Source organism: Diadema setosum, chromosome 21, assembly GCF_964275005.1.
Source record: "Diadema setosum chromosome 21, eeDiaSeto1, whole genome shotgun sequence".
Lineage (NCBI taxonomy): Eukaryota > Metazoa > Echinodermata > Echinoidea > Diadematoida > Diadematidae > Diadema > Diadema setosum.
Window position 1 is genome coordinate 1,337,713 of NC_092705.1, and position 23,261 is coordinate 1,360,973.

At 37.2% G+C, this 23,261-nt stretch overlaps 1 protein-coding gene across 1 annotated transcript in view; it reads left to right on the forward strand.

Annotated features, from left to right (window-relative positions):
• The window catches only part of LOC140244762 (guanine nucleotide exchange factor DBS-like), a 151,025-nt gene that overhangs the window by 84,996 nt on the left and 42,768 nt on the right, over window positions 1-23,261 (forward strand). The window contains exons 9-10 of the mRNA XM_072324381.1: window positions 9,116-9,384; window positions 10,521-10,635. Of these exons, the coding sequence (XP_072180482.1) occupies window positions 9,116-9,384; window positions 10,521-10,635 (384 nt within the window). The remainder of the gene's footprint in view (window positions 1-9,115; window positions 9,385-10,520; window positions 10,636-23,261) is intronic.

Here is a 23,261-nt window from a genome sequence, read left to right on the forward strand (position 1 = left end):
GTTGAGAGGCTGAAGAAAGGGTTGCTCAGAAGAAGAGAAAAACACTTTGTTCTTGTGAAACTCCAGTCTCCCAAGAGCCTTTCAGCCAGCTTGAAACAGTTCGTTTGCGTTTCTGCCAGGGTGTGTGTTGTTGAAGAACTCAGCGCTCTCTCTTGTCCGGGAGGAAGTACCTGCAGAATTCAGTTGAGACTCCTTTTTCCACGGCAACATGATCTGATGAATCCATCTTTTCGTTCTCTCTGCATTGTGCAGTTTGACACCACCTCTGGTGGGATATGGAAACACATTTGTGAATGTATGGTATCTGCAAATCAAGGAAAGTTTGTAGAGGATTACCAAGCCTGATCAAATTTTCGTGCAGATGTCAAAGAGAACATGCTACTTCATGATGGATGGTTCAGAGAAAATATGTGATGAGTTTCTAAACTTGCAACCTTGTTGGAGTTTCTGTATGGAGATGTGATTCGGATTACCCTCGTTATGCATTTTTCTGTGTGCTACGTCATCTCGCCTCTCTTGGAATCGAATGTCATGGTGTGTCTTTTGTCAGTCCCATTCAAAATGGAAAGTTCTTTGAGAATTGGAAAGTGAGGCAGTTTGCGAGTGCGGAAAGATGAGTATCTTCCGAGCGGTGAACCGTCACTCCTGGATCCTGAAAAGACAATCATCAAAGGAGCTCCCACAGAGACAGCAGTACTCCAAATGCAATGTAAGATGGTCTTGGTGTTGGTAGGAAGAAGTTGATGCAAGCAAAACATGAGCGAAGGTGTCATGGTGTGTTGGTTGGGATACTCCATTCTTCAAAGAGCAGACAGGGTTATAGAGTCAAATCCAAATAAAGATAATGATAATGATGATGATGATGATAATAATGATAATATTAATAATAATAACAATAATGATAATAATAATGATAATATTGATAATATTAATAATAATAACAATAATGATAATAATAATAATGATAATGATAATGATAATGATGATAATGATAATGATAATGATAATGATAATGATGATAATGATAATAATAATGATAATGATAAAAAATAATTGTAATAATGGTAATAATGTGAACACTTGAAATGCACTGGTATGTATCCATCATGAATAGATGTTCATGGTAAAGAGAAAGGCAGATAAAAATAAGGTATGAGAAAGAAATGAAGGAAATATTTATGAAAATGTAGTAATATATTACTGTTGTCCTGTAGAAAAAAATCTATTTGCATTGCTACTCTTGACCTTCTTGCAGTATGAAGAATGACTACCGGTATGTGATTTGATATTACACACTGCACACAGTTTTACATTGCTGAGATAATAGTACCCAATTGCAATGAATAAACATACTTCACATAACTATAAATGTGGAAATTTTCGCGGCACATTAATTTTCACATATTTCGCGCTACTTATTGCTGGCGCAAATTCTAAAATTTGCGAAAATATCTTCACAATTTTCTCTGCACATTGTGAATTGATTGTCAACTGTGCAGTGTGAATTCAACAGCCCATGAATATATTTTTGCGCTGCTCAGCATGAAAATTAATCACACAAAAATATTGACGTAAACAGTACTATGTTTCACATTCACTTGAAACAAGGTTTTGTAACACAAATGAAATTCAATGTGCTGTAAGTGATGAGACAAATATCACTTCAGGGAAACAAAATATTGTGATAGAAGAGTGAAATTTCAATTTCAGTACAACCCCTGAAAGATTTTGTAATGTTGCCTTGATTCTGAACGTTAAGTGCTACATACCTCTATGTTAGTTGGGATGTATATTTACTGTCAATCACTTGTTTGTTTTGATGGCTTTACCCTGAATATTTAGATCACCACATTATGACATCATAATGATGGATTTGCATGCTGAAGCATGATATTGATTGACATGAGACAAAAGAAATAGAGGATGTTCCTCAGAGCAGTGGCAGGGAGCCTAGTACCCCTTGAATCAGTCAGTGAGTCAGAGTGAAATGACCCGCTTCCCTGGCTACTAGAGTTCACCACCTGTCGATTGTCACTGGTCAGTGTCGTCATCCATCTTTTGGTTGAGGTTTGTGCTCCCTTTCCATCAAGAATTCTGTGGATTGTCGGTTGTGAGGAAAACCAGTGGCAATTAAAGAAAAACCAAAACCCCAAAAGAAATTTGGATTGAGTGAAAGCAGCAACATTAGTAGAACACATCAGTGACAGTTTGAGGAAAATTGGACAATCGATGCAAAAGTTATGAATTTTTAAAGTTTTTGTGTTGGAACTGCTGGATAAGGAGACTACCAGAGTTCATGACGTCATATGTGGACAACAGTATAAAGAAAATATAAAGGGAATTCCACAAAAATTGATTTTACATGGAAATTACTTGTTCCGTCACCTCGATACTAGAAAAGTATTATCATGTTTAATTTTCTTTATATTTTCCTTATAATTGTTGTCCACACATGATGTCATAAACTCAAGTAGTCTCCTCATCCAGCGGTTCCAACACAAAAACTTTTAAGGTTCATAACTTTTGCGTCGATTGTCTGATTTTCCTCAAACTTTCACTGATGTGTTCTACTAATGTTGCTGCTTTCACTCAATCCACATTTCTCTTTGGGTTTTGGTTTCCTTTAATACCCCTTCTGGCACCACTGCCGCCACCATTGTGACCCCTCAAACCCAGTGGCGGATCCAGGGAGGACCGCACTGGGCGCACACCCCCCTTTTATTTTTTTATTGAAACAAAAGAAATAAAAAGAAAAAACTGGGGGAGGGGTGCGTGCACCCCCCCCCCCTTTAATTTTGTAAACGCGCCCCTCTTTTTTGGATCCGCCCCTGAAACCTACTCCTAGATTGTACTGCTGGAATAAATGAAGTTCTGTACACATGTGTGTAATCTGTTCTCAACCATTTTGGGAAGAGGAAAGATAATGGAATACGCCCATACCACAAAGAGCCGAACGGAGGAGAGATGATGAGAAAGGGGAAGATATGAACAAAGAGAAAAGTTTTAGAAGATCAAAGACAAAGAGCGAAGGAGAAGATCAAACAGCAATGACAGCAGGAACTAATTATGAGACAAACAAGCAAAAGCTAAATTTGTCTGAGATGTAGCTGAGTAAGCCCCCGGCAGTTATTACATGTATGTAGTGCCTTTGGACAAGGCAAAAGTGAGCCAAAAATTGAGTCCATCACCAAAATAGCGTCAAAACTTGGCATTCAGTGAGTAAGGACTCCGCGGAGGCCCGGGTATCCTGTTATTTATCGCTCCCAATTATCATCCTAATCCGCTTGTTTTTCTTGCATCACCTCACTGCCTTTTTCACTGTCTTGACATCAGATTTCATGTACCTTGTCCTTGAGAGTCGTGAAGCACTGATTACGATTTACAAAAGAAAGTCCCTTGATGGAGCGTTGATGAGTTAAGCACAGCTTTTGACCTTATCTTTTGCCATCTACTTCATTTCTTTTGTTACCTAAATGATCTTGGATGGTGATGGAGTTTGTTCAGCATTTGAATTAGTGTCGACCATTACTTCATAAGACTTGCTAAACAATCTTTGCTTAATATGAAAGGAGTCTAATTCTTACCTCTCAGCAGGTCATTACGGTATGATACCATCAATATCCTCAGTAGTATAGATGCTAGTGGTAATTGTAGGGTTTTTTATTTCGTATTTTATACTATATTGTAATTGAAAAAATACATAGTATCAGATGTATAAGGTAATGTGCATAGCCAGAGCTACAATTGCAAATGAATTATAATGACAGCAGAGTTAAAATATCAGAGATATTGACTAACAACTCATTTACTTCTTTAGTAATCATTAATCATTGATATATAAAGCAGTGAATATGCTCGAAATGAAAGTGCAAATATGGTCTATATTATCAAGAAATTAAACAATTTCTAGGCTTATTAGTTATCAGCTTAAAATGACACTAGATCTAGTTCTAGTGTCTAGCTTCAGCCATGAAAGAAGCATGATAGAGTCTCCGTAATGTAACATGTTCCTCATCCAATCAGTGGGTTTTAATTAACCTGAGGAGGTAAAAGATGTATTCACTGGTTTTCTCCCAGCTATGTAACAACTCAAAGTTGCCGCAAAGTTTGCAGATAGATCATAATTATTTCTTCCTGTGTCAGTTTTTCACTTCTATCTATCTATGACAACAAAAAAACCACCTTCCCTTGTTAATCGTCAGTTTTCTCATGATAGTACCTAATACCTTAGAACACAGCCCACAAGTCGCTATGTTATAATTGAAACAAGGCGTGTTGTTTCCGGCAAGTATAATTGGTCTCTTGGTGGTGGAAAGTCCTTGCAGAATGAAAGCTGAGCCAGTGTTCGACTTGGACTGTATCTAATGGAAATGGGTTACTCAGCATCAGTGGGTAGATGATAATTGTGGAATATGGGAGAATCTAGTTAGGGGCAAGCAGGATCAGCAACAACATTAACCATTAGCTGAACATAGAATGTGTCTTCCTGTTATGGGCAGACTTCTTAAAGAAGTATAAATTCCATCATTCTAGTATTTGCTGACCTGTTGTTGTAATCATGTTTTTATTGATAAGTAAAACAAAGGACATGTTGACATATATACCAGGTCCATGGTCCTATTCTGGACACATGGCAGGTAATGACACACTTACACATACTTACACAGTGAATAAATAACAATATAGCTGTACTCCCAACAGATTTGTGAGGTTGACAGCAATTACACAAAATTAATATAAAGATGCTAATATATGTATAGAGAAAAACAAACAAACAAACATGTAGTGTAATTGAGAAACAATTATCATTCATGAACTGCTCAATCATTTCATACAAAATTGTTTTAGAGTGCATATATCACACTATGCTATTTTTGTGTAGCACAGTTACAGAAGCAAAAGTGAAATCTGTAATATGAGTATGTTTTCATTTTGCAATAAAGACACCAGAAACGTAACCACAAGGATGATTCCAAGAAGCTATCAGACATGTTTTACATGTAGCAGAGAATCAAAACCTAAATTTAACAGTTCTTATGATTTATTCATTTATTTATTTATTTATTCAGTTTTCTTTTAGCAGGGTAGCCCTTTCAGCTCACTCGGAACTGCTCTGCCAAGGGGCCCTGCATCACGGACAAAGTACAATTTGAGTAAAAAAAACACAAAGTTACAAACAAGGTAACAAAGAGGGAACATAAAACACAAAAATATAAGTTCATATAGAGCGTACAAGAGAAAAGGATTGTACACAAGCCAATGAAACAAAAATGGAACGAAAATAAAATACAATCAAATCCGGGAGAGAAAAAAATAATGGTGTAAGAAAATACCTCACTAACACACACATCAACACTCACGCACACACACACACTTTCACCTCCACACCAGTACACCGGCACCCACCCAAACCCGTACACGCACACTTACGCGCACGCATATACAGTACATACCCACACGCACACATACCTACACACAACCACACCCATGCCGCCATGCACACAAAATGTCTAAAGTCTATCAATTAAGCTAAGCATTTTACATTGCCGTTTGAAAGAGTTAACAGAGGTGGCATTTCGGATGAAATCAGGTAAATTGTTCCAAGTTTTAGATCCACGATAATGAAAAGATTTTTTATAATATTCAGTTCTGGGAAGTTTGATATTGAGAGGACAGCTAATTGCATACCTGGTTTGGAAAAAAGGATTTCGTTTTGTTATTAAAGATTGCAAATATGTTGGGGTCAGTCCATTGACGACTTTATATACAAGGACACAATATTGATAGTGGATTCTCTGGGTGACTGACTGCCATTCTAATCTCTGAAGCATTAGCTTATGTGGGGTCAAAAAATCTGCGTTAAGTACTAATCGAGCGAATCTGTTCTGTAGCTTCTGTAACCTCGTTATGTAACAACTGGCTGCACTTCCCCATACAACATTGCAGTAATCGAAGTGAGGTAAAATCATGCTATAGTATAATATTTTAAGTATTCCACCCGGTAAATAACTCTTTGTCCTTGAGAGGTAACAGATTGTCCTAGAAATTTTCTGCACTGTGTAGTCAACGTGCTTGGCCCAATTCAAATGACTGTCTATTATCACCCCAAGGTACTTAAAATCAAGCACTTGTTCAATGGGTTCGTTACCATGCTTCACTGAAAGTGAAATGCCCTTTGTTTTCCGTTTGGAACCTATTAGCATTACTTTTGTTTTCTTTGTATTTAATGCAAGAGCATTTTTATCCAATGATGTAGTCATCATTTTGTTTGTTTCTTCTCATCATGGCTCTTGTATCTATTTCCTTTCTTCTGGGAATTTTCAAGCAGTTTTGAAGAAAAAAAAGGAGGGTGCAAACATTGAGAGGAAATGAAAGAGAGAGAATAAAAGAAAGGAAAGTTTAGCTTTCAAAAGATAGGAGTTCGGAAGAAAAACAACCTTCTCAATAGAGATATCCTAATATGTGGGTATGGTGATCCTGACAAATTTGACATGAAATTGCAAAATATGAAATGCATGATTATAGTGGTATGGTGATAAATCACAATAAAAAACAATAAGAATGAAATGGTACAATGCTATTCCTTTGTGTAATAATTTCAGCATTTCTTTCAGGTGCCTCGAGATTGATCCTATCATTTTTATCTTGAGTCTACACAGCAGCTGTAACTTCAAATTCTCAGCATATGAAGAATTTTAGCTTTAGAGGACATAATTATCTTTTTAATGTTGGTAAAGCCTGTCAGAACACTCTTTTAGCAAACAAAAACTGACCTCCAGCTTTAAACAATCATTTCTTCCTTCCTGGTATGTCTTAGAGAGGATCACATTTCACTTCCCCTAGCGACGTCTCCCTCGTCTATAACGTCATTACTCAAAGTGGTAATTTCCTACTTAAGGAGGGTGTGATGCTTCAAAGGAAATCCTAGAAATATTCGAGTATTCCCATTAAATGCTTCGAGAGAGCATAGCTTCTTAACCTGTTCCCTACGGGAACCTGGTGGTGTGTGTATGAAGTCCATGGGGATTTCAGAATTCAGTGTGGAATGGCTACAGTGATAGTAATAGTCAATAGAGATTTTGATTACCTATTGCAGTTAGTGGTTTGTGTCGAAAGAAGTTTGAGGAAACAGATTTAATTTTGCTTATTCATACTAATTTATTTTATTCTTTTATTGATCATATACATTTTACTATTGATTGTTACCCAACTCTCATACCAACCAACGCATAAGCATTCAATAAATTTCCCTTTTTGAAATAAAATCAAAGATAGATGTCCATATTTTCTCTCAAATAAGTGTAAGTTTATTAATTTAAATGGCAAAGGCAAATTTTAAGGGGAGTTGGTTAAAGGTTCAGAATTATTGACCCAAAGTCATGATTTTTTTTGTATTACAAATCGGTGGGAAACCATGTAATCAATGACGCATTCCCTTTAATATTCTTTCTGGGCTAGTCCTTTTCTCATGGTATCACTACCTTGTGAAATTGTTAAAACTTTGAAATTGAATAAAATTCTCTTCTTTCTCTGTCCCAACTCACTGATGCTCCCCCCATCCTCCATTTGTTTGAATTCATCGGAAATTAGGAAATCAGTGTTATTTTGAAGTGTCTAGTTTATCAAATATACACACTGGTAAATAATACAGACCTAAAGTTTGCATGTAGCTATTGTACAATTTCTGCTTTTATTTCCACGCAGGTCTAGTTGAATCCTCCATACTCCCTCCCCCCCCCCCCACCAAAAAAAAAAAAAAAAAAAAAAAAAATGGCAGCAATTTGTTAGATATGACAACATTTGTGATTTTTACAAGTATGATATGTATTTGGTTTTCGACAGGGGAACAAGTTCTATGCTAGCCAGATGTTTGTTTCTGCTCCTAATGCCTCAAATACTGCCTTACACTGCCATCGGATAAAATGTAAAAACCAAACAAAAACAAACAAACATTAAAAAAAAAGTAAAGTAATGACCAAAAAACAACAGGAAGGCCCCTTGAGTAAACATGTTGTTTTTGTGCACAAACTCATTAGGAGAAAATGAGTTAGTTTTCCTGTTTCTCCGAATCCCGATTATAGATTTGTGACCATATCACGTTTAACTTGGCCTCAGGGAAGGAAAGGCGAGTCGGTTGAGTCAATTTTCGGGGAGGGTAGGGGATATGGGGAGGGGGGTATGATGGGATGTTTCATTTGGTTTTGATGCTTTTGGTCGAGGGATGTCTGCTTCTTATAGTCCCTGGGAATTAGTAACGAGGCCAATTTGTTTCCTAAATCAACCTGTTTCCTCTGCACATATGATTCTAGGTAGCGAGGCCGTCAATCTCGCCAGTTTGTGGTTTGTTGGATTACTCAGCAGTATGTTGATATGGCCAGAATCACTTTAGAAGTACATAGAAGTATGTTTCTTAGAATCAGTATAGAGAAATATAGGAGATGATAAGATTTGCTTCACGGTATGTTGTATCATAAAATGGAGGTTCAATAGTAGTGATTACAGCCGTAGATGTGATGTAACATGTACCTATTTTCATTTCAGGTTAGTCCAGAAGACTCGGTGAACATCAGCTTGTGACAATATTTGCATGAACTTCTTGCAATCAATCATGTTATTGCACATTACATTTGAGGGACTACAGAATACGTTTTGAAAAGTTTGGTTTTTCTTTTGTTTTGTTTTTTACTGTCTTGTTGACTCTGTAGGCTTCATTTGAGAAGCCAACACTGATATTTTCCACCTGATTTGCTTTCAGAGTTGCTACCTAATGCAGAGCTGCACACTAACCCGTATGTCCTACTTGTCCAAACCTTAAATTTACTGGTCCATACTTTTCAATTGGCCCTGACAGTGTTAGCTTTATTATTTTACCGGTCACGTTGGACCAGTAAATTCAGCTATTCCAGTAAAGTTACTTGTCCAGCAGTGTTTTTTACTGGTCTGGGACCATCAGACTGGTGCCAGTGTTTAGCATACAAATGCCGTTTGATTTCAACATACCCCACAAAACACCTTATAGCACAAACATTAAAATGAGAAAATATGCCCAAATACTTGAGATGACAGTGATATAAATGCTCTCGTATTTCGGTCTCTGTTCTTCTGTGGTGAATAGGCCATCGAGAGGTTTGCGAGTAACTGTCGGGAGCGGTCGACGACAGTCCGCGCCCTTACAGAAGAGCTGCAGGGGACTGAGATGCCAAACAGTGCGGAGAGCGCCACCATGCTGCTAATCGACCAGCGAAAGCGTCGGATGGAGGTGAAGGAGGACCTGACGTCAGCGGTCAAGTACGGTCAGACGCTTCTGAGCTGTCTCAGGAAGACCATGGGTGATGGTCAAGAGAGGAATCCGGACAAGCTACTCACACAATGTGCAATAGAAAAGTAAATGACTACTCAAGTATTTTCTCTTCTTTTCTATCCTTTTTATAAATTTAGTTTCTGTAACTAATACAGCTTATTTTTATTATCATCATCATCATCATCATTTTTATTGCTATTACTATTATTATTGTTATTACTGCTCCTACTACTACTATTACTTTTATCATTCAAAACTGAGACTGAATATCAATCACTATAAATCCTCAATGAGATGCCTGAAATGAGATTAATTTGCAGTGTGTGCTTTTCAGTAACAAAGTTGAATCCCGAATTGGAAGTACCAGGAAGTTATGTTGTCACCTCACATATAGTTGATGATTGAATGTTAGCTTTCCATCTTGGGTGAACTTTTTCAGCCATTTTTTCTGTTTTTGTTTGAAAGAGTCCACATTGTGTTATTTCTGCAGTGCAGTTTAAACCACTGCCTTCAGACTGCCAAAATCAGCGTTAGCAAGTTTCCTGGTACATCATAGCGACAAGAAAAAAGAAGAAAAAAAAAAGACAAGAAGAAAATGTTGCTGCACCCTTTCCCCATCCAGTCTTACTTTTAGGTTTCCCTCCCAGGCTCTTTTCAAAGAGGAAGCTTTTGAAAATCTTTGGCAGAAAGCTTTCTTGGCACTGCCGCCCAAAAAAAAGATTCTGTTTAAGATTTAGAAGGGTTATTTCAAGAAGCTTTTTGGCAGTTTTAACAGTTTCCTTGATATCCTTCTTCCTATTAAAGGGAAGTAATAAGCCTTGTCATATGCTTTGTGTATTTTTTGTTAAAGAAAGTTTGAAAGTAATTGATTTGAATGAAATTGTTATGGTGTTGAATTCATCATAATGATATGATTTAAATATTTCTTTTGAAGACTCGGACCAATTGAGTTTCTGTAATATATTCTAAACATGTCAAAATCTATGTAATACTCTTCGAAATACTGTATAGTCTCCCCCATGGTGCATGTCAGAGTTGATTTCATTCACAGGCAACTTTTTAACTTATATATTTGCCCAAGGCAAATGGGCAATTGAGCATAAAATGTCATGCCCTGTTTCTGTGGGTTGTTTTCATGCTAATAGTTTACTGTATGTGTGAAGATACAGCTTAACTTTTCTTTTCTTTATTTTGAAATGGTCTTCTTGTCAAAAATCAGATTACTGGAAGAATTGGAAGGGCTGGAGAGAGAGTTTGATGACACGTGGTGCGATCACGAATGCCGATTAATCTTCTGCCTCAAAGTTCGCAAATATGAAGAGGACTTCAAAGCGGTGAGTTAGTGTGCTCTTTGAGCTCTACCCAACTTCGCAATTGTGCGATGATTTCAATTTTTATTTTGTGAGTGCTGGTGGTGACTTCTCATAGTGAGACTATTTCAAACAGGCATTCTTGTGTCAGAGATCTATCTTAAAAGAAACTTATCTTAGTGTGAAATTAGAAAAAAATATTCTGGAGCTTTTAGTTGCTGTTCCGGAAATCTTGATCACTTGGCATGGTTTGGAGCTTTGGGATGTTGATTTCAAGGAAACTAGTGCAGGTTGGACTGATAAGTATAAGTACACAACATCTACTATCTTCTGAAGTGAATACTATTCAGTAATCATGTCTGTCAGTCAGGCTCAGTTACTGTAAATGTCAATATTTTCACATGATTAATTTTTTTTTGCACTGAGCGGCTCAAAAACATATTCACAGGTGGTTGAATTTGAGCGGCGCAATTATCAACCCATTCACAAGAGAAAATTATGAAGATATTTTTGCAGATTTTAGAATTTGCGCTAGCCAAAAGTAGCGCGAAACACGTGAAAATTAATGTACCGCGAAAATTTCTGCATTTACAGTACGACATAACGGGGCACATTCATCCATTGCTTATGCAAACCCAGTGGGTTCAATACAAGTCTTGGAATTATGAGAATCTTGCAGGGGATGGATTCAGTATCATCATTTTTTCTTGAGTTGGTCATCCTGGAAGGACTTGTGTACATACATGCATTTTATGCACCATATTTCTTCCTTGCTACACATTTATACATTGATTTGATGCAAGTTGTATCATACTGAGGTTGCAAATTTCTGCGTATTATCAAGTGCATAGGATACTGTGAAGAGTCAACTGTAGCTGTTATTTATAGTATAGTATTTTGACATCGGCTCTTGTTACTATGGCAATTTTTTGGAAGCAGGTGGTGAAATTTTGAAATTTATCATTTTAAATAGTCTGGTGAAGTGTGTGTGGGTTTTTGTGGGACAAATGTCAGAGTGGTTAGCTGAGGAAGCCGTGTCTGTGAGTCGACTTCCCTCTCTTTCTGCACAACTTACCGTTTCCATGGCAACAGCTGTTTAGCGCTGAGACAGAGGACAATTTGTATATATTCGTCTCTCAGTAGTGGTTACCTCATTCTGCTGATTCATTAATTCCCATAAATTAAGGACATTGTGGTTGTTTTAATTCTTGAAGAAATGACGAAAACCATACTTGCAGTGAGGTTGCAGATTAAACAGCTTTCCATTTCATAACTGTCTATTGTAAAAGTTTATGAGGGTTTATAAATGAACAGTGCAGATGATCTTGCCTGAGTTTCTTCTCAGGCCTCTAGTGACTTTTCATTGCACATTTCATATTATATGAATCGGTCAGAGCACTGGCAGAGTGGGTTCAGCTCTGGATTTTAAATAAGTAATAGTCCTAGGTTTGGATCTCAGCTGATACAATACATCCTTGAACAAGATGTCCCCTTTGACCCAGAAGCATGAATAATACTTGGCAAAACTTGGGAGATACGTAGTAGAGGCAGTTATCTGATGGAGAAAAATGCACGCGCCATATAGACAGAGACTGAAATCAGCCCGTATGACACTTACATTTTATGGGGAGTAGTATGAGGTTTCAATTTGTTACTGCAATTAGCCATTTTGATCTACAAAGGCTTAAGTGAAACCTTCCTCAGTCTTTCAATGAATAATGTCCTAAACTCCTTGACAGTTACGATGTGATTAGAAAGTGGACATAAGCCATCATACCATATGGGCTGATCACATGGTAGAGACCAAACATGGTATGCAACCTCTGTTAGTCTTTCAGTCTTTGTGACTAGAGACGACGTGAAAGCCGGTCTAATGAGAGGCTTCTTGAAAATAAGTACTTAAGTGCTTTTAGTACTGAAGCTGGCAGGGAAATTCCCTACTGTCCAGTCTCCGTGGTTCATGAAAGCATTCACAAGATTTGAGACTGTCAAGGAAGTGCAAGGGAATGTTATGCTTAGAGGTATTAGTGATTGTAGGGACATTGAGAGAGCAGAACTGTGTATTTCTGAGAAAAAAAGGTAAGATTTTGGTCATTATATTCCCCGGCCCTTATATACCATGGAGATGTTCTGACATGGTATGCAGTTTGTTTTTGGTGTCCCAAAGGAATCTTAGGCACTGCTTTACCAGATACGTGACTCTCTTTTGATAGGGTACTGTAAAAGTGGAAATTTTTGCGGTGTTTAAATTTTCGCACATTTCGCACAACCAGAAAATAACAGCACACAAATATTTTTGCTTGCCATATGTTCCAGTACTTGATGTCTTGATTCTGTGGAATTAAAAACATGCAAAACTCTTCTTACCCAGCTAAGCACAAAAAATTAGTTGCATGAAAATATTCACTTTTACAGTCTGTCTTTCTCTGTGTCATGCATGGAAATTTTCACGTACATAATTCACTGATTCTTCAAGTTCCTGTTTAGCTGTTAGGTAAGTAGATTGCATTACTTTTGCAGTACCATTGTAAGAATAAAAGAGTGTCTTCTGTAAACTGGATTTTGTCTGTTCTAACAGGTTGAAATTTCTTGGAAATTTTTGTTTATGATTAGTCAGAATGCATCTTTTTAACCTGCTGAAGACAAGTCCCGAGTATACTCGAGCTGGTGTGAATGGAAAATGCGTTATGTTACAACAAAGTCAGCCAATCCTCAACAGGTTAAGATGCCACTAAAGTGCCTTTTATGCTATAGATTACTGGATGTATAGGAAAAATCAAAATAAATTCAAATAATCGTCAAACTGGACTACAAAGTGGAATTTACTGTATTTGGACCTTTCGTAGATGAAAGTGAATGTCAATTTGTAGAAGGGACTTGAGATAAACAAATATATGGCAAAATAAGAATCATGTACCAGTTTTACAGCTCTGTAAGCCTTATATTTGGTTGATATATGGGATTAATGTTACTGTTAGATTTTGGTAGGTTTCTGAAAGGTGTTATGAACATGAAGTGCAATTCCTGTTTGCTTTATGATATTAAAGTAAGAAGCTTTAAGCGACTTGTATGTGATGCATTTTTATGAATAGAAATCCTGTCCATTAATTCTTTGTGAGTCTATGTCACCCAAGAGAACATTGCCTTCACCACAAGAGGAAAGGAGGCAGACCGAATGGGGAAAAAATGTGGGGGGGGGGGATGTCCAAGGTACTGAGATAGGCTTGATGTGACCTTTAGAATGACCCCAGAGGGAATTGAGTCAGAGTCTCTGGCCTCATTCTGATCTCAGTGGTCAAGGGATGAGTTCACACAGCTGCATGACACAAGGCTCAGTTATACAGTACCGTGTGTCCCTCAGAAAATTGCAGTGGGACCCTCTGCAATGATTACTTTAAAAATAGTGAATCAATCCAAACAAAATTTCAGGGTATGAAACTGTAAATTATTACCCACATCTTACAGAAAACCCCATCCGATTTGCTTCAATGGTCAAAGAGAAATGAGGAGTTTTATAGAGCATGTCAGGAATCCCTTCCCTCCAAGTTCTGTCCATTGTGTTCACACATCATGCAGTTCAAAGAGCATCCAAGTGCTGAACTTGGAAGAATCAGACCCATGACATAATTTACAACGATCCACATTTCTCTGTGACCACTTAACCAAATTGAATGGGGTTTTCTGCAAAATATAGCTAAGATATCATATTTTATGACCCTGAATTAGCATTTAGACAGTTTAATCAATATGAAGCTATAATGTTAGTATTTATCAATGTGAAAATCCATTATTTTTTTTTTTTTGGGGGGGGGGGGAAGGGGACATACTGTACTTATTGTTTGCTCTGACGGTATTTTGTAGAACATTGTTCCAAGTTTGAACAATACCGAGCAACATGGCCTTATCAGTTACTCCCTGAATGCTTGTTCACATGATAATGGAAAATATCTACAGTCTGGTGCCATATTCCATCAGGCCAAAATCCTCATGGAACATGGCACTCTGTGGCTGTTGAAATCAGAAATCATTCGAGCTATTTTGTTTGTAAATATACTCTCCACATTTAGCTTTTGGTTTGTTCAGTTGTCATAGCAAATTTGTACTGCCTTTATCCCAAAGGGTGCTTGGTCATTACTCTAGATTACTCTGAAGTCTGTCCTGAAATTTGAAACGGTATTGAATTACTAACTCAATATTGTCATAATCTGAATGGATAGCTGGTGATGAAGGATACTGATCACAAGCCAAAAAAAAAAAAAAAAAAAATGCTCTTTACAAATTCACAATCTTATCCCTCCACTGATTTTCCCCCATCCCTCACAAAAAAAAAAAAAAAAATGAAGAAAGAATGAAAGAAATGATTAAACAAAACAGGTATAAAAACTAAAAAAACACAACTTCTGTGCAACAAAGATAAGCAGCAAGTCAACTTTCATATACCACTTTTGATGAAGTGCACCCTCTTGTGTCGAAAATGTACACAGTTCAGTGTATTTAGGAGACAGCTCAGTAGACTCTTTTTACAGGCTCTTGCATATTGCCAGTGTATGAGTATGTGCTGACAACAAGCTAGAGAATCCTCTGTAGGAACTGGCTCAAGAGTCTGCAGAGGAAGCGCGCTCCCATTGAGGTTTAGGGGGATTTGCGGTCTTAGCGAGGAAAAGCAGAGCTGGCGCCTCAGACTTATCTCATTATGGTAGAATTATTGAAGTTTAATGAACTGCTTGGGATTGTGATCAGCCAATGATGTAAAAGGCCTGTTGGATTCACTCCATATCAGAACTCCATTGTCAAGATCAGTGTAAGGATAATTGAAGCCCAGTCTAATTTACTGTATTCATGAATGAATTATGTTTTATACTAAAATTCCTTTAAAATCCAAAATACCTCCTAATCTTTTGACCAACCTGTAAAAATTTCAAGGTATTCTTAGTTGATGATTCAATATTTATCACAAGGTTAAATCATTCATGTTACGTGTATGTTATCAATTATTGTCATGAATTATGTGATGAAAAATTATTTTATGAATTATTCGCACTTGAACAAATGTGAATCAGTTTATATCCTACAAATTCCTTAAATATAAAACACATTCGCTCTCTTTACATGGCAGCATCATTCACAGTGAACATTATAATCAGTAGAAAGCATTGTGCAGTCATGGATAAAGAGATTCTTGAATATGGGATAGTCCTATGTGCAGGTTGTATATGTGAGAATTATGCATATATATGATCATCTTTCTTTTTGGCATTGAATCTAAATTACATATGTAAGTGGCTGTTTTTCCTATTTGCTCTTTGTTTTGTTGATACTGATGGTAGTATTATTCTTCCTGCATACATACCTTCCCTCTGACCTGAAAAATTCCTTTAAAAAAAACAAACAAACTGACAAATGAAAATGTGCTATGTAAAGTGTTTGTAATAGGTCAGATGTTATTTCCAACTGGTTTTAGAAAGTAACTGTTTTCATTGTTTGTAGAATGTTATAGCTATAAATCAAGATTCTAGCACAATTCTAGAATCATCATTCTGGAATTATAATTATAATTATAATTATAATTATGAGTATTATCATTATGAGTATAATTGTAATTATGACTATAATTATAATTATGACTGATTATAATTATAATTATAATTATAGTTGTGATTGTTATTGTAATTAGAATTAGAAATTTAGTTATAGTTGTAATTATATTTCTAATTATAATTCTAGGTCTAATCAAATTAATCAACTAGAGTTTAGAGTCTATTAATCTTGATATTTCATTGGAATGAGTTATCCATATCAAAAGAAGCTTTTACCTCATATTGCCAATAATCAGCTATGTGATGTAGAAATACTAAAGATGCTGACCAGGGAGTCATTGGAAATCAATATGCAGAGATGTCAAGGTATAAAAATAAGTTGCAGACTACTATACTTCACATCAACAGCATATGCATCTATATCCCCTCATACATTGTTCCCTTTTTGTCTCTTCAATGCATCTTATTTCAAATTCTTATGTTCTACTCACTCTTCCTTCTTTCATGCTGAAAGGCTGAAGCAGATCAGCGTGTTTTCACTTTTCTGAACAAAAGCGGAAATGCTGTTGATAGGAGAAAATGTTGCGACAGCATGTTGAGAAAGTTATAATTAGATGGCGTTGCCCCTCGAAGTAGTGACTGCAGTTTGAAAGAGACATCCTGATTTGAAATGATCCGTTGCTGGTAAATTCCACTCATAGACAGACTTATGTCATGGGCTGTTCATTCCCCCTGGGCTGATTTCCCCACCTGCATGCCTGTCTAATCACCATTTCATCAGGCTTGCATTAAGACTATTCCCCTGTTATGTGAGTGCCTGGGCATTTCAAAGAGCTTGACATTGCAGGGGGCGGGGAATGAGAATGGAGAGGTTAGCCTCCTCCTAGACTGATCCACATATTGACTTGCATGTCTAGAACATATAGTTACTAAATGCTGAAACCATGCTAGCCACATAGACTCTCAACAGACACATTGCACAAGGGGAAAAAGATCATAATCTTTTACTTTGAAGCTTATATATCACCAGTTCAGACATTGCACTAATTTACATAACAAAGGTAGAAAATTCCAATCTTACAAAGATCTCCTTGCATGCATTGTGTAAGTTTACATTGTAAGAATATTTCCTGCACAAAACACTTTGCCTGGGGTCCTTGATAAACATGGGAAGTTTCTTGTCAACCTTCTGCTGCCTTACAAACCGTCACCAGATCATGAAAAGGGGGTATTTTTAGCACCATCAAGGATCACTTTCAAACGTTAGCTGTGATTCTGTCACTCAATGTGCTATCTCCTGTCTGTGCAATTACATACCCAGGTCGAAATTCCCATAGAAACCAGTAGAGCTAAAACCAGTAGAATTCTACTGGTTTGTACAGGTTCAGTGGAGACCGATTTTCTACTGGTTTCAATATGGAAAGTGAAATAAAACCAGTAGAAAACCAGTAGGAAATTTGTACTGGAACCAGTAGCAGACCAGTAAGAATTCTTATTGGAACCAGTAGAAACCAGTAGAAATGCTTGATTTAAACCAGTAGAATCCAGTGAAGACCAATGAAAACTCTCAATGAAACCAGTAGAAATCTCAACAAAACCAGTAGAAATCTTAACAAAACCAGTAGAAAACCAGTAAAAACCAGCAGGATTTTTTTACTGGAACCAGTAGAAATCTCAACAAAACCAGTAGAAATCTCAACAAAACCAGTAGAAATCTCAACAAAACCAGTAGAAATCTTAACAAAACCAGAAGAAAACCAGTAGAAACCAGCAGGATTTCTTACTGGAACCAGTAGAAATCTCAACAAAACCAGTAGAAATCTTAACAAAACCAGTAGAAAACCAGTAGAAACCAGCAGGATTTCTTACTGGAACCAGTAGAAACCAGCAGGATTTCTTACTGGAACCAGTAGAAACCAGCAGGATTTCTTTCTGGAACCAGTAGAAACCAGCTGAATTTCTTACTGGAACCAGTAGAAACCAGCATGATTTCCTACTGCAACCAGTAGAAACCAGCAGGATTTCTTACTGGAACCAGTAGAAACCAGCAGGATTTCTTCTGGAACCAGTAGAAACCAGCAGGATTTCTTACTGGAACCAGTAAAAACCAGCACGATCTCTTACTGGAACCAGTAGAAACCAGCAGGATTTCTTACTGGAACCAGTAGAAACCAGTAGGAATTTCTACTGGAACCAGAAGAATACCAGTAGATGCCTTACTGAAACCAGAAGAAACCAACAGAATACCAGTAGATGTTGTACTGGCCCCAGTAGAAACCAGAAGAAATTCCTACTGAACCAGTAACAGCATGTACCAATGCATTTGGAAGAAGAACTTGCACTTCAAGTGACTCCCATGATAACGACATCTTCAGGACCGACAGTTTTCTTTTTGTTACATTAATATGTTGTTACCGCTCAACAATGCAAGAAAGAACATTGTAAATGTAGTACAGTTGTAAATACAGATAATAATTTAAGGACCTGATTTTTTACTTTTTTGATACATTGCAAAAAAGTTTCCATAGAACCATGTCCATTATAATGGATGTGCGCTAGTAGTACAAATTCTTCTTCAAATCAGCAAAAAAAACCCAAACAAACAAACAAACAAAAAAACCTATCTGTAATGGTGCCACCAGACGATCAACTAATGTACAGTACTAACCAATTTTCGACTGAATGAGACATACCTGAATGTTCAAAATTAAGAATGCATACATGTACACAACACATGCCACACAAATTCACACTGCATTTGTATGCATACATTGATCAAAACATGAGACTTCTATCACACACTGTAAGTCTGGAGTAAATACAGTCTTAAGTTGAGGAAATTTTATTACAGGTCAACGGATGATAATCATATTACATGAGTACATTACATTTGTATTCATTATTCAGATTACTTTTTTTTTCACCATGTTGTTACGCCAAGCCAAAGAATTTTTATTTCAGTTAACAAATTCGTTCAACTGATTATGTGACAGGATTTTTTTTTTGAAAGACAAATAAGGCCTCGACAGGTATTTGAAAAAAAAAAGCCAAAAACATGTAAATTTGTATTACATCAAAAATACAAGGTTTACATTCCTGTCATTGAGCACTTTCCATATGCCCCATTTGTTTGTTAAAGCGATAACATAAAGATGATTACCCTAATCATAGAAAATGTCGAATCTGAAAGGATGCAAAACTCATACGTACACAAACAAACTTAATAATAAAGATATTAAACTGATGGCATGACAAACAAAACTTCACTTGACAAAACAAAATACAGCATTGGTGGTTGGCAAAGAATAGATATTCATAATTATGTATGTAAAAGAAACCATGCTGTCTTGCTGGCATCATCCAGGTACATACATCTACTGTACATACACAGATAACACTAATAGCATTGATCATAGTGTTAAAAAAAGCGGCACCAAAATGGGATTGGATATTGTAGGTAAGAGGCAATGAGTAAAAAAAAAGAAGAGGAAAATAAACAAATAAACAAATTCATAGACACATCTGAATGTAAGTTTACAGAATAGATTTCAATTACCAAAATGCTCACGCATGCTTGGCAGCTCATTTTATGTTAGTTAATAGCCTTTCAAAAACATAAGAGAACCTCATTATGTGAAGGACCTAAATACGATTCACCTGTAATTACCTTGTTTGAGTGTATATCACCTTTCTTACTATATTGTAAATATACACAGCCCTGTCCCTTTGCTGCACACAGCATTTGGTTGGGCTAGTTTCTTTCTATAATAGGTCCTTGTTCTGTCAGCGGGAAAGTGGTATGCACAATCTGTGAGGTTTAATATCTAATAGTAGTCATAGATTTTTCACAATAAGTCAAGAGTCTTCACCTGGGACCTGATAAAATCATCCATTATCATTTCCAAACTGGCAGGTCTGTAAGTTGCAAGGTTACACTGATTTCATTTTTTTTTAAAGAAAGAAAATGCATCAAATTGAACATTACCCATTTGACCATTTAAAATAAAAAAGAAAACATACAGTGTACACCGTTGCATGATTCAATTACACAACTTTGAGCACAAACAACACAGCATGGACGCGGAAGGTTTTGCACTTCAGGCTCACACCCATATTAGTCTTTTTATCCGATAGCAAGTACAGCTATACTGTGTTATTGCCTAAGTTAGTCCTCACCTAATCCTTTGCCATCAGTACAGCGCAGGAATCTTCCCCTCCTCTACCAGCACAGCAACTCTCTTGTGCAAAATCAAAATACTGTACATGAACTAAGTATATGCTGACTTTCTTGCAGTTTATACTTGTATCCATCATGAATGTAAAGATACACTGTAGCACAGAAGATCACCCAAGCCCAGTCATCTGGTTTTGACATACATGTATGTACTAAACTTGTACATTGTACATTACGGTACTGTACAAGTATTTCCTCATTTACGCTGTCACCAGTGATGGAATAACACAGGACATAGTGACACTCCTTTTCCTCCAGTCAATCTTTAAAGTACATTGTCGCTAACAAATCTCTGCACTGATGATGATGAGTCTGGCTGAATATGATGGTTCTCTAAGTTTTACATTTTACGCTCACATAATTCTTTCACTAATGTGAAAATATCTTGAAATTTTCCTGAAGTGACAAGCTGACAACATACACTTTTTGTAACAGCAAATATTTGGCCAGGCCTCCCTGGTTGGGCCCATCTGGTGCTTGTATGACGATTTCAAAATGCTGAAGGCCCAAACTCTCAGTGAGGTCATCATTCTCTGAAGGCAAGGGAAGATGTAGGGCCCACTCGTGGCAGTCAAAATACCAGGTACGTGGCATAACGGAGCTCCGCAAGTCGACCTTAGCTGGCTTCTTCTAGTCTTCATCGTCTCCTAATACTTAAAGATAAAACAAACAGAAAGAGAACTTCGAGTAATCCATCAATTTTCAATGTTTGATGTTAAAGTGATATATTGTACTACGTAAAACTTGCCAAATTGAGAACATTTGTTTAAAAAATCAGCACATTTTTCTTCTTCATTGGAGATCAACATTCAACAATCGTATCATATGGTCAACTAGTGTTTCAGTTTGAACTCTTTATACATATAAATGTACAACATATGTTACGTTTGCACGCCTGACTCTGTCAAGGGCATATTATAGTTAACTTCACATATTCCGCTCAATGCACAAACCCGCCCCCACCGATCGATAAATCACTAGCACAGGGTAGACAGTGTTTCTGGCAATTCCATTTCTCTCACTTACAATGTACCGGGTAACCGGTATAGCCTGTATTTTACTTGGTGACTGACTAGCAATCGGTGTTCCCTATGAACTGTTGTTATATACTGGCTTTTTGTACGCTTAAATGGTCACAGATTTGTCATACAATTTACACACACACATGAAAGCACAGCTTGGCATTTTTTTTTCTACAACTTTGCTCACTGCATTTCCAAAATACGATTCAACATAAATCTACAAGTTAAATACATGTAGATGAGAAAAACTGAATGTACATGTATTCTCAAATCATCACTATTTTGTTGGTGTCTAATGTGGCAAACAGAATGTTTCCATCATGGCACACAAACTGATATTGAGTGATAAAGAGCTAACTTAAATCCAACTTTGTAGTTAGCGTTAATAATACTTTAAATCTAGGCTAAGAACAAGAGGTCTAAGGCAAAACACTCACTAACTGGCCAACACTGGTGCTCGGTTTGTCTCAGTCGGGTTCCTCATACACTTGCACTGCAGACGAGTACAGCATGGCTATGCATATCAGTGAACCTACTGCGTACTGGTGGCTGAAGCTGTTCCAGTGTCTCACAGTCCATTATCGGGCATTGTCAGTCTCCGACACGTACCACCACCACAACGGTAGTACCAGATACAGTTTGGATTCACAGTGGATTGTTTCGTCAATTTTCACGATGTCATTAGCTCGCACATTTCAAATCGTTTGAACATACATGTAGTATGGTGTACGACATTTCTGAAACATACCGTAGGGCGTACTACTACACCGAAAAAAACGTAGCGTTCAAACGTACGGCTTCGATTCCGATCGTCATCTAGTATGATCAGCTATGGTTGAATACGGCCTGGAAGCAAACTCGACATCAAAGTCACTCTCAAATGAAATAAAACGTCAATGTTTACCGCTAACTAAACCTTAGATTCCTGAGCTCATTGAAGAATCTCATTCCGAAACACAAATGCAATCGTAAGTGGAGTTTTCTCGGTATAATTGGCTGCTGGATGACAGAGTTGAACGGATTGCGATGGGTGCGTTGATGTGTGTACGACAGCACAGTACGACGTACAGCTCAAATATGAATGCGGTGGCGGTCGGCCGGCCAGCCAGCCAGCGCAGGACCGGGGAGCGGACGGCGGATTGCGCTGCCCGCCAAAAGTAGCTCGTTTGCATAACGGCTAGCTGCGCGGTAGTATATGACGTCATGTTGCCGTTTGAGTCCCAGGGATTCATTGATGAGCATAACGAGTTTAAAGACAATTAGTTTATAACAATTACATAAGTATAATTTTATTTCAAAATATATGACTTATATATTTTTTTTTTTTGCAATTGTTAATATCCCCACGATAACAAAATTAACAAAATTTTCCGTAAAAGTTGTTCATTGTAACGACGTTCTGTTGTTTGACAACTTCCAGTAGAATCCACCGGTTTCTATTGGTTTCTGCAGGCACTCGGTTGGGGTTTCTACTGGTTTGACTTGTTAGAAGTATTTTGACACCCCATTTTAAACCAGTAGAATCTACTGATTTCTGTCGGTTTCTACTGGTATTACTTCACAATTTTACAACCCTCTTCAAACCAGTAGACTCTACAGGTACTCGTTGGTTTCCGCTGGTTTGACTTGATATTTTTACATCCCATTTCAAGCCAGTGGAATCTACTGGTTTCTGTCGGTTTCTACTGGTATAACTCCACACTTCTACAACTCTCTTCAAACCAGCAGACTATCTTCAGGTACCTGTTGGTTTCTACTGGTTTGACTTGTTTGTTTTTACATGTATAGGAGATGACTGGTTTGTACTGGTTACCACTGGTTTGACATGATATTTCGACACCCCATTTCAAGCCAGTG